The sequence below is a fragment of the Crassostrea angulata genome, chromosome 3 (assembly GCF_025612915.1).
Source record: "Crassostrea angulata isolate pt1a10 chromosome 3, ASM2561291v2, whole genome shotgun sequence".
In the NCBI taxonomy this organism is placed as follows: Eukaryota; Metazoa; Mollusca; class Bivalvia; order Ostreida; family Ostreidae; genus Magallana; species Magallana angulata.
The window spans coordinates 40,092,615-40,105,900 of NC_069113.1; the positions used below are offsets into that span (position 1 = coordinate 40,092,615).

At 32.1% G+C, this 13,286-nt stretch overlaps 2 protein-coding genes across 2 annotated transcripts in view; both read right to left on the reverse strand.

Moving 5' to 3' along the window:
• LOC128176002 (disheveled-associated activator of morphogenesis 1-A-like) overlaps positions 1-13,286 on the reverse strand; it is a 137,166-nt gene that overhangs the window by 110,139 nt on the left and 13,741 nt on the right. The gene's annotated exons all lie outside the window — the stretch shown is intronic.
• On the reverse strand, positions 599-5,593 carry LOC128176013 (dynein regulatory complex protein 10-like). Its single transcript, XM_052841984.1, has 8 exons — positions 5,522-5,593; positions 4,972-5,032; positions 3,496-3,564; positions 2,565-2,669; positions 2,337-2,390; positions 2,175-2,237; positions 1,905-1,952; positions 599-1,676 (listed from the first exon to the last, which is right to left on the reverse strand). Exons 1-8 carry the CDS (start codon positions 5,563-5,565, stop codon positions 1,380-1,382), a joined length of 741 nt encoding a protein of 246 aa, XP_052697944.1. The 5' UTR covers positions 5,566-5,593; the 3' UTR covers positions 599-1,379.

Sequence of the window (13,286 nt, forward strand, 5' to 3'; positions counted from 1 at the left end):
ATATATTATGACTCTATAAAACTACTCTATCGTTATCGATTCAACAATATTTAGACACATGAAGGCACTTCAAAAAAATACAAGGGATTCAATAAAAACCACTGAACGGAATCGGGAGTTTGCTTCGAAGTAATGTTACTCCGAGTTCGTTCACAAATTCACCCTCCATAAAATGCCGAGTGTGTAAAATTCCTTTGCGCCCCTCACTAATATTGTGTTAAAAGCATAATACTTAAAAATCAACTTACAATGTTTAAACACTTCAAATAAAATTCAAGAATATTATTCAGAGTAATGATACTCCAACTTTGTTTTCTTTAGCATTTATTTCCAAATTTACGTACAAAAAACCCTAATAATACGACTGATTCAACAATCATTATACAAAATATAAACTACAGAACAAAATCTTAAGCTTGCTTCGGAGTAATGTTACTCCGATCTTGTTTCTTAAACTAATCCTAAGCTTTATTTCATAGGCGTCGGAACTTGGGGGGGGGGGGGGGGGCGCTAACCCAGTTTAATTAGTGTACAATATACTAATACAAGAACAGAAGCTCGCTTGGGAGTAATGTTACTTCGAGTTCGTTAAAGCAATATAATTCCCTTCAAAATAGATTGTTTAAAACACACACAAAATTACCGGAAAAAAATTTTAACCGTTGTTTCGGAGTAATGTTACTCCGAATCCATTGTAAACAATTTCCCTTTTTACAATATGCCGAGCGTACAAAAATAGTTCGAGTTGGTCACTAAATAGATATTATGACTCTATAAAACTGCTCTTAGACTATCGTTATCGATTCAACAATATTTAGACATATGAAGGCACTTCAAATAAAATACAAGGGATTCAATATAAACTCCTAAACAGAATCGGGAGTTTGCTTCGGGGTAATGTTACTCCGAGTTCGTTCACAAATTCAACTCTATTTAATTCCGAGTGTGTAAAATTCCTTTAAGTCACTCACTATTGTGTAAAAAAAAACCCCGAAATACAGAGAAATCAAGAATGTTTAAACACAAACACCTCAAATAGAATTCATGAAATGAACCCTTCAAAAGATACTGTACAAAAACAAAATTACAGAAACAGTAGAATAATAAGAATGATTCAACAATTATCAAATATTTCAAAACATAAAAATATAAACCACTCACTTCGGAGTAAACATACACACAGACGGACGCCAAACAAAAACTCACCATAGCTTTCAGCTGTGGTGAGCTAAAAACTTATCTAAATTTTCTAAAATGGATCAATCCTTCACGGAATATATTCAGCGATGGGGCTGCAATCTTTCAAAACTATTTGTATATTCAATCTTTTTAAAATGTTTCATAATTTAGTGATAACTCAAAATATGTCAATACCAAACCTAATGAGAATTTAAGAAAGTATTTATAGCCATTTCACATTCTTCCTCTGTCAACATTATTTTCATTTTCCCCTTCGAATCTACTGCTCCTTTAAATTTTAACACGATATCATCAGCAGAAACATTTTTGCAATCGCGGAAGTTTAAATTCTTCGTTTTTTCTGTCTCCAATTTCTCATATGTGTTTCCGTCCAAGCATATTTTTGCAACAGGGGATTTGCAAAATATGAATCTGTCTGGTTTTTCAAATTGGCCAAAGTATACTTCCTCTCTATATTTAACCATTCCGCAGTTTTTCTGAAGATGAAATATACACATTCAGTTATGATATCATATACTATTGTTTCTTATATTTTTTGATTTTCTAATTTTCAATCGTTAGTTTTTATTTTCCTCGGTATTAAAAGAAATGTTCAACCATACACCATTTTTCGAACTTAATGCAAATTGTGAACACCAGTATTTGCGTCAAGCTTCTGATATTTTCTCTCACCCCAACTTGAGAGACCTACATTGTACACGTACCTCACTAATTTCTTCACTGCTGTCATTCTTTGGCTTCTTTTTCCCATCCTTTAAAGTAATTGATTTTTTATTCAAATATTTGTATCATAATACCCAAAATGAACACATGTCAAGCATGATGATAGCATTTTAATCTATCAAATAATAGTATCATCTATTAAAGCACTCGAATACTTAATATTACGAATAAGATTTTTTCATGTTACTTACAATATAAATATTTATGAATAACTTTTCAAATTTAGACCGACGTACAAATTCAGGACTTACAAACTTGCTGGCTTTATCCTCCCAGTGTGTCTTTGCAATGATTTTCCTTTTTTGTGATGCAGTCTGTGACAAGTATACATACGTAATTAGCATTTGTAGTAAGTTAAATCGTATCAGCGTATTTTAAGAATAAATTAACTTATACTAAATTGATCTACACACCTGGGGTTGTGCATTAGCCAGTTTACTGCTAGTTTGAACAGGTTTCTTTTTTTCCTGCAAAAATAATAAACCACCTTACTTATCTTTATTTACCTATAGACGTTAATTTAACTGTCAATATATTTATCAAAGATTTCTTGATCCCACAAATATCTAGAAAAAAATTAATTAAAGATTATATGTTTCTGGATAAAACATTTCTTATTATTTAAACACTTTTTAACTTACGGGTTTTTCCAATAATTTTGCTCTTGCTCTACCTGCAGCATCTTCTGGGATTGAGCGTCTGTGCTCTTCCTGGCTTAGTCTCAAGAGATAAGATACTTCTGACTTCTTGTGAAAAAGATGGATATAGTGTACTATTTTAGCTGTTTGAAAAACTGATACATGCTTTTTATATATTCTCTTAAATGAACAAAGAATCTGTCAAAAATCCGTAAGATGACTTTTTCGTTGAAGATTCTTTGACTAATTTAAAAATGATAAAAAAGACTATTAACTAAATTTCATTTTAAGTGAAACAAAAAACACATTTTTTTTTAATTTTCAAAAACTTTAGGTTCTCCGATACCCAGCCTCAAAATATTCTTTTTATCATAAAAATGTTATTTTTCCTTCAAAATTAATTGAAATGAAAGAATTTGTTATTGTTATTTGTTATTGCAGCCACGACGAATGTGATGAAACGAATATACAAGTTGAGTTTAAATTAAAAAGTATTGTTGGCAAACTTGTATATAGTAGCCATCCGTGGAACCACTAAGCAAGGCTGATCATAAAGGCGGATTTATGGTATGAATTAAAAAATCCGGATATTTAAAGTTAACGACTATGGATGAGGATCGGAGATCGATAAGTGGCACGGGACATCTGTTGATAGTAATGTAAAAAAAAGTACATTATAATTTTTTACTACAACCAGTTTATAATTTTCAAATATTACAATATTTGACTTAACAAGTTTTTATGAAATGTATAGATCAGAAAAGCGCCATGCAGCGGTATTCGAACTCATGACGTGCAGCTAACCTATTGCCATACCGCCCTAAGAGTATTAGACGTACATTATTATTATTATTCTTTATTTGCACAAGACATGTACATAACACATGTAAATTAGTTTCACAATAAATGATAAGTAAGTAACAGTTAAACTTACTTTAAGATTCCTGATTTCTTTTTCCTGTTCTTTAATTGTCAGATTTAATTTTTCAATCTCCTTGTTTTTCTGTTTTATTTGAAAGAAAATAGAGATCATGTATTTGATATGCATTTTTTTACTATAACACTCTGCTTTTGAGCTATCTTCTTTATTTCTGTTATGAATTTTGCAAAGTGTTAAGTAATTAATAGCTCCCGATCATCTATATAACGAAAGATATGTTCCTCATCTATATTTTTAAAATATTAAATTGCATTCATTCTTAAGATATAAAAAAAACGTCATTTCAACAAAGATAGTATTACTTATAACTGATATACATATTCGTGTGCGTACGTTTCCATATTAAGTTTTGTTTATCAAATATACTAGTAGTTAATAAATAATTAATATTTTCAGTTTAGAAATAAATTAGTCAAATTCACACAAGTACAGAGAGGGTTTTTTTTCTATCAATAAGTACCTCTAATAACAACTTTGTCTTGAGTTTAACAGGTCGGGTACACTACCTTATATGGATAGCATTATTTAACACGTGACAGTATTTTCGTCAAACAGATTCTCCAATCCAGTGAATGAGTTGCAATGCATGACGGTCTACAACGTGTTTACGATCCAAAAGACGCACGTGGTTTTTGTCTGTTTTATTCACAATATTTAATTGCTTGCCGGAAAGTTTGTACATCTTGAATTTTTCTTTAGAAGGTAAAAAGGGAAAGATTACGTACCATTAACTTTGTTCCATGCTCACATTGAAAAATACTGTTGTTTTAGTTGATCAATTGTTGCTTCAAAAATGATCAGTATCAAACGACTGACAAAAATACGCATACAAGAACGAACAGGTTTTGATATGAAAAAACTGCACAGTTGTGTATTGGTGACTTTATCATTGTGCACTAGAAATAAATACAGGTAACTGTACATTTTTAACATACGTGAATAGCCACGGTAGTAGAAATGCACAAATATACAAACGCAGAAGCGCAAGCTGTGCAGCATTTAGTATTAATTTTGTCCGTTAATTAGGCATTCTGATGAATGTCTCTGAAGAAAATATCAACGCGCATTCTAATAATGTTGTCTTAAATATGGGATATCACGTGAAAAACGGTACTCGCTGCTTCTAATTCTATAGGACGTACCTCTCTTTTGAACATTGAAAATGGGGTATTTAAATAGGTTGATATAAGTCCTCATATGCAATATTTTTTAAATGTGAGCATAGAAATTAAAGTTCAGACATAATTGTCCATATTAATTTCATAAATTCTGAAAAATCATTCAAAATGAGTTTCCAAAGGACAATTCAAAATGCTATATATTTTCAATACGCTTTGTATACACTGAAACTTGTAGTAGCCCACAATGCCTTGCAACTCATTCATCTGATTGGTTTGTCGATAATAGTAAACAGATGGCTAATTTAGTATGCAAATTTATGCCGACGTCACAAAATATAGTGGTCTCGACCTGTTTAAGCTTCTCCTTCATTGATTTGTTTTCTTTCATCAGCTCGGCAGTTCTGTTTAGGCTTTAAAACAATGATGATGATAAAAAAGTAACATCGATTAAAGACATTTTATACATAGATACACACACACACATATTCTGATTATTAGTATTTGTTCCATTATCACAATAAGTTAGCTCACTACACCTTGAAATAGTTTCTTAATTCAACAGAAAATAACTTGATAATGAGAGATACCACGATTAATAAGAAGTATGTAAGTTAAATAAGCGAACAAATATACAATTTTTAATAAGAAAAGATATCTTTAAAAAATTGAATTCAGTAAATGTGAGCAAAGCCCCAGGCTGCAGGCAGATTCAAACTGATGATCTGCGATTCACAAGCCCGATACTTTAACCACTGAGCTATGACGATATTCACCAACATTGCTCGGTACAAACAAATTTAACAAAGACCTGAAATAACCATCTTGTGAAGAAGTGTCTTAAAAAATATAAGTTAAGGTGTAGTGAGGTACATGTACCTTAAATGATTTTCTTAATATACCTAGGTTCTTCGTTTTGTTCCAAATCGTCTTCTTCTTGTTCCATCAATTCTCCTGTCTGTAACTGGTCTTCATTTCCCCTTAATCATAGAAGAAAAGTGCTACATTTATACTCGTAACATAAAGAATCAAAGAAAACTTTACATTATTGTTTTATAATAAGGGGGAAATAAACTCATTAACTCCGTGTACCTGACTTTTAAAAAATCAACATGTAACAAATAATTCGTATTTCTCCTTGTATTCTTCATTTTAACGCTTTCGAAATAAAAATATTTGAAATTAAGTGATTCACAAGCCCGATACTTTAACCACTGAGCTATGACGATATTCACCAACATTGCTCGGTACAAACAAATTTAACAAAGACCTGAAATAACCATCTTGTGAAGAAGTGTCTTAAAAAATATAAGTTAAGGTGTAGTGAGGTACATGTACCTTAAATGATTTTCTTAATATACCTAGGTTCTTCGTTTTGTTCCAAATCGTCTTCTTCTTGTTCCATCAATTCTCCTGTCTGTAACTGGTCTTCATTTCCCCTTAATCATAGAAGAAAAGTGCTACATTTATACTCGTAACATAAAGAATCAAAGAAAACTTTACATTATTGTTTTATAATAAGGGGGAAATAAACTCATTAACTCCGTGTACCTGACTTTTAAAAAATCAACATGTAACAAATAATTCGTATTTCTCCTTGTATTCTTCATTTTAACGCTTTCGAAATAAAAATATTTGAAATTAAGTTCAATGAATAAAATAACGAACTTAAAGATGACTAAACACTGTATGCTTACTTCATTTCGGATACTTTTGTTTTCTTTTTACTGTCGTTGCTGATATTTCTCTTTTGTACACGCTGTATTCTATAATAGAAGCAGAGTATATTTTATGACAAATAACATAAAATTGGGAATATATGTATCAATTTGAAAAAAAAAAGCTGCTGAAGCTTTTCTATTACCCTGATCCTTTTGTTTTTTTCCGAAACTCTTCTATGTTGATATTTCCATCTGCCAAGTCCATCAATAGCTTTTTTCTATCATCAACGTTCTTTAACTTTGAAAAGTGGAAAAAGTTGTACTGCGAAAACTCGTCATTTGTCTTTATTCCTTTGACCCTTCCTCCTTTACATGCTTCAAAAGCATTTTTCAAACATTCCCATACTTCTTCTTCCTGGGCTGCTAGGTTCAAATGAACCCTGTAGGAGTTTTTGATTTCGGCTTTCTGAATTGAGTGCAAAATGAAGTATGAATTTACAAGTTATCATTTGAACAGTGTTCCTTAAATGACAAATATGCTAATACTTATGGAACGCCAAATTAACATATATTCAAATATTTGTACCTATCTTCAAATAATTGTATTTATCTTCAATTCAATTGTACCTATCTTCAATTCAATTGTACCTATCTTCAATTCAATTGTACCTATCTTCAATTCAATTGTGCCTATCTTCAAATTGAATTAGAGATAGGTACAATTCAATTATACCTATCTTTAATTCATTTGAAGATAGGTACAATTGAATTGAAGATAGGTACAAATGCAATGAATTGAAGATAGGTACAATTGAATTAAAGATAGGTACAATTGAATTGAACCTATCTTCAATTACTAAAATATTGGCAATAATGAATACTCCCTGTATAGTACGTCATTTCCGTTACGTCACAACTGGCGCGAAATAAAATCGGGATCGGGATGATAAAATAGGCAATATGATTTTGTCAACTTTTCGAAAGATTGAGCCTTAAAACAAACAAAAACTCATAATAATTGTTACCGCTTTAATAAATAGAGTGATTATCAACTGAATTATACATTCTTTGATAAATTATAGAAAAAAATAAAGCCAGTTTTTTATTTAGGTATATAGTGACCCTAACTACGTCACTGCCCTAACTCCGTCACTTTTGGGGTATTCGGGTATACATGTTTTTGGCTTACTTATTGATATACATGTATAATTTAATAAGTAAATGATGCCTTTTGCAAATATATTGCCCACACATATATATATATTTATTTCTTCTTTCATCTTCGATGTTGGTGCTTCCCTCGTTTCCCTCCCATGTTGAAATGTCTTCAAGGGAGCGTTCATTATTTTCAACAATACACAAAACGAATTGAACCTAGGTATAATTGAATTGTACCTATCTTCAAATCCTTTGTAGATATGTCTGAATTGAACCTATCTTCAAATCAATTGTACCTATCTTTAATTCAATTGTACCTATCTTCAAATAATTGTACCTATTGTACCTATCTTCAAATGATTTGAAGATAGGTACAATTAATTGAAGATAGGTGCAATTATTTGAAGATAGGTACAAATATTTGAATATATGTTAATTTGGCGTTCCATAAATACTTACTGTTTTGTTCATGACCGTTGCCACACGCCCTCGCCACTCAATTACGCTTTGTCTTGGTTTCTTTGCATCTATCCTATCTTCATTCCTCAGCTTTCTAAACAGAATTACTTTCTCTTGGAAAGACATTTTCCTAGAGAATTCGTGCATTTCATTGTGCATGACTCCAAGATGCAAAGTTTGAACAACTGTAAGTTTCCTGTATACATTTACAAGCGCGCAGTGATTTTCTTCGATGTGCCCTTCTCGTTGCAGTTTTTGCAAGGCTGCTCTTGTATGGTTTCCTCCAATTACCTCAATTTCTGCCGTATGAGGATGTTGCAGAGCCTCGATATTCTCTACTTCTGTTTTTAGGACACCGATTAGTGTGGTATAATGGTTATGGGCTCTTTTAATGTTTGAATAAACATTTTCCACATGTTTATTATCCAAAGAGCGTACCTGGATATCATCCGACGGCGCTATGAGATTTGACACATGTACCGGAATTTGAGAGCCTACAATATATTACAAAAAAGTATTAAGTAAAACGTGACGAAAAAGTACGTACATTAACAAAATATCCTTTATAGATAAATTATCATTTTAATCAGGTACATAGGCGTCGGAAGGGGGGGGGCTAGTTTTTTTGCAAATTTAGACCTAACCATTAGGCACATAGCAGCATAGAGGGTTTAGCCCCCCCCCCCCACTTTTTCTCACGGAAAATGTAATTGCTCCTAAATTTACATTGAAAGATTGAGAAGTTGGAGTAATAGGCATCTTAATCCCCCCCCCCCCCCCCCACACACACACACACACGGATTAGGAATTTCATGACTTGGGGGAAAAATTTGGGTTGGTAAAAAATTTATTTTTGGAAGTAAAGGTAAACCCCCCCCCCCAACGGATTAGGATTTTCATGATTTTGGGAACTAGTTTTTTTTCAATATTTCTGAGGATTAGTATAGCCCCCCCCCCCCCCCCCCCCCACACACACACACTTTCAATTTGCTTCCGACGTCAGTGAGGTGAAAGAATAACTGAAATATTTGATTAGACTACACCTTGAATGTATTACTAGTAAATGGATAAGATTTAGCGTGTGAGACGTACCAAACAATAACTTCTTCAGGACATCTTTGTCTACAGCTCCAGACGTCTGAATATTTTCACTGTCGACTGCTAAACTAGCCTCAGTACAGTTATCGTTCAAACTGGCTTCATTATTCATGCCATTGTCAGTTTCTAAATTAGTCTCACTTCCGTCGACTGATGAACTCTCCTCAGATAAGTCAACTGCAGTCGCCAAACTCTTCTGACTATCTTTTTTACCCATTTGTTCCATAGTTTTATTCTTTGAAGTTTGCGTCAAAATAGAGCATAATAACTATAGTTGTATTAATTTGATAAGGAAAATGCGAAAGGAAATGGCACTTATATGTCATTGTTTTTCTGCATAAAGCCCAAAAAATATTGTTAGCTTATTGGTTCGAAGTCAAGATACATGCGTTTGATTTGTAAACATTTCAGTATATAGCAACCTGATATACACGGAACCAATCCATAAACTTTGAGCGAGATGAACGTATTGCATCTGTAATAGGTATGCTGTCAGAATATAGTCCTTTCAAATTCAGTGTGATTATATCGTCATTTTCTAGTATAACCTAAAAAAAAAATAATCTTAGCATTTACTTCATTCTAAATTAACTATTCATCTAGATTAATCAAAATCATAATTATCTAAAACTGTAAGGTATTAACACATGTAACAGTATTGGCCATTCAGCCTCCTTAACAGATCAACAAATCCACAAATGTAAATACAATAATTTTTATCAATGTCAATATGTGTGAATAAACACAACTTTGACTAACAAGGTACGTGTATAAAGAAATTCCAAACTTCATACAAACAGACTGGAGCTTCTTTAAGTAGAATATGCTACAACGAAATGAATATGATGGGGCAAACCTAATTATGTCAAAATGATTAAAGAAACTGTGTTCATGGTTTTTCTTCAATCTAAATAAAATCAAATCTTTGATCCGCTCCTAATAGATCGCTTTGTGAAGCTGTTTTAAGACCCATGGAACTTCAATATTTAAGGAGACACTACAGCTTATTTTGCGCAAATACAATGAAATGACAGTTTTCTCGTAACTTAATGAATTTTCTTGTTAAGTTGAAAGTATAAACTTTGCAAAATTACGCTTTGTAAAATCTAAATATTCTCAATTTATCGCTTAAATTTAATAATTATAGACAGCATATATACAGTACACACTGCTAGCCCAGCCTTTCGTTCCACACTGCATGCGCATAAATTGCAAACATTTCTGCAAAGAGGGTGAAAAGATCACGAATTTCCACAAGTACCAAAAGAGATGGAGATAAAAACACAAGTTTGAACTATGTATCGTGTAAAGATTAATAAAAACGATTAATTTCCCTGCGTCATAAATACATTATTTAACATTTTATTTTTAAGAATATTTTAACATCTATTTCTTGCCTAGCATTTCCATTTCCCTGCTGTGTCAGTTGCCTCATTTAAATAATTATTTCTTAATCTGTGCATGAATTACATGTATTTTTATTAGCTGTTTATTTCTTTAAAATTATCTCCAATATTCCATTGAAAACATCTTTAACACGCAAACACGAGTTTATTATTGCACTGAAAAGATTCAAGCTTCCATTACAACTTCTATTATTTCATTGAACTGTGTTTAAACAAAAAGGCAACATGCCTTAACGGTCACCTGAGTATCATTGTCCCTATACAGACTTTTTAGGATGCGCATATATGCATACAATTAACCTTGAATCTGGAGTAAAAAATATATAAAATTTGGCAAAGACCCCCACCTTCCTACCTGAATTCTTACAACAAGGACATCGATAGGAAATAATTGCCTCATATTTGTTAGCTTTTAAGATACATGTAGCTTTCATGTTTATATGACATATGTTTTCATAGATCAACTAAATATGGCTGGTATATATGTTTTATTAAAAACAACCCCCTTCCCTTCCACAGGAGTCCCTTAGGACATAACTATGAATAAAATCCACAGAATTCTTGTCACTTCGATTCTTATGTTCCGAATGCTCAGTTAACAAACACCAATTCGATGATACTATCTGACATGAATGAATGAATGATAATTCAATTTCTTAATTACTTTATTTTACCATGATTAATTATTAAATGTGATCACTCAAGGGAAGATACATGTACATGTAACTCACTTACTGATACACCCCCCTTACCCAAACTCTTGTTAAAGGCTTTCATGATATCTTAATTTATATAATAGACAGCTTCACCCATTCTCATTTCTGAATAAGCTATTGACATTACGTTATGTACACATTATACGAGATGCACATTTACTGTTATGGGGGGATGATTCTTTGACAAATACACAAAACACAGACATTTCAAGACGGTACAAATTTCTGTGAGTTTTTGAATTTCTGTGAGTTTTTATTATAGTTACATGTGTCTCAACTGAACATATACACATTGAAATATGATAATAATAATATTATTATAATGTATATTGCTGTCACACCCGGCCCAACGGACCTATATGTCACTGTTTTCAATTCTAATACATATATAAAAGTCAGCCTAAAAGTTTGGTTTGTCTTATCATTAAAGCTTTAAATATGAATTGAGCACATTGTCGGAGGAGTAAGTTACAGAGTAATGTTTTAAGTTGTCATTAAAATCTACGGTGCCTAAAGTGGTTTCTAAAAGTTTCTAAATCTTCAATGACCGTATCCGTTTTGCGCAGCGAACCGAATGAAGAAGAGCAACGTCGCTGATGAGATAAAATACATGTATCCCACTCCCCGTTGCGCCTTTCACGCAAAGATACCGATGTAGACACGATAAATACAAAAAGTGCGATTAAGTCCAAACTTTTGAGTGTAAAACTTAATAGTTATGAAAATTAGGGGGAGGTCATATTATCATAACATAGAATTTGGTATTGTATTTTCATTTGAAATTAATATATATTATACTAAAAAAATAATTCTTCGTGTTTATTTACTTAAAAACACCGTGTAATATGTCCACCACAGCAAGTGATGTAAAACGAAATAAATTTTCTGTTGAACAGTTATATTTTTGTCTTGTTCTAATTACATGTTATTAATTGTCCCTGCGTATAAAAATATTCATTTTGTCTATAAAAAAAACAATAAACATAACGGTTAATATAAAAATATATGGTGTCATATTTTCGACAAAACTAAATAGTGAAAAATGTATTTTGTTTTAAAAAGAATATACGTTGTCGTAACCGAGTGATAAAAAGATCTATTGACTTTAAAAAAAAAGACTCATAATTTGTTTAGTGATCTTAGATTACTTTTGTCCGGTTTCCTTTCATTAAGATTAAATTCTGTTTAATCTCCCATTCACGCTATTATAAAACAGATAACACCAATAAATACCAAAACAAAAATCCTACAAAAATATTAAATGAACCACAAAACTCATTAAGAAGTTTGCATCGATATTCTTTTTGCCGATGTAGGATTTTTTTTGGCAAAAGGGTTCATTTGGCGCCCCCCCCCCACCCACACACACAAACACACACTTGCGATATTTTCTCCCTACTCTTTAGGCCCCAAATGGAAATTTTAAAAAAAGCGGAAATTGTTTTCTTTTATAAGAATGATATCATGAGAGGACTTAAAACTTTTTTGCAAGTCGATTCTTTGAATTTTACAACAGATTAATTTCTGTTCAATTCAAGACTCTCTAACATTAGCACAGGAGTGGGATGTCTGGTCTTGGCACATTTTGCGAGGTCATTAGTAGGCTTGTGTTAATTGCTCAAGAAGTTATGTAAATTACCTCTCCCTGTTCAACAAATGATAATTAATACCGTACAAAAGTGTGAAACGCGAATTAATCATTTGGCATGTGTTTGTCTATCCATGAGTTAATTACTAACTTTTACGAACTGTTTAAGATCTAATTGATGAGAGAGAGAGAGAGAAAGAGAGAGAGACAGACAGACAGAGCGAGAAATTAAGACAGAGAGATACACGTAAATCAAGTTAAATCAAATGTAAATCAAAGTGTCCCTCTCACATCACACACATCACACAAAAAGACGATAATGAGAGAGAGAGAGAGAGAGAGAGAGAGAGAGAAAGAGAGAGAGAGGGGGGGGAAGGGGGGCACTTTGCACTTTTACTGGTTTTGAAATAATGTGATAAATTTATTATCATTTTTCTTTTGTAAACAACAAGAAAGAAAATGACGAAGACGTAAATCAAACGGCCGTAAACCAGTTGAATTACTGAACAAAAATTATGCCCTTGCTAAATCACCACAAACAGACCTAAACATATATACAAGAGTACGTGTATGTTATATCA

Coding starts and splice junctions, on each gene's coding strand:
- LOC128176013 (XM_052841984.1), bottom strand. CDS start 5,565: ATGGAACAAGAAGAAGACGATTTGGAACAAAACGAAGAACCTAG. Junction 5,033..5,521: donor GAACAAAACGAAGAACCTAG/GTATATTAAGAA, acceptor ATTGTTTTAAAG/CCTAAACAGAACTGCCGAGC. Junction 1,677..1,904: donor GCAGTGAAGAAATTAGTGAG/GTACGTGTACAA, acceptor TTTCATCTTCAG/AAAAACTGCGGAATGGTTAA.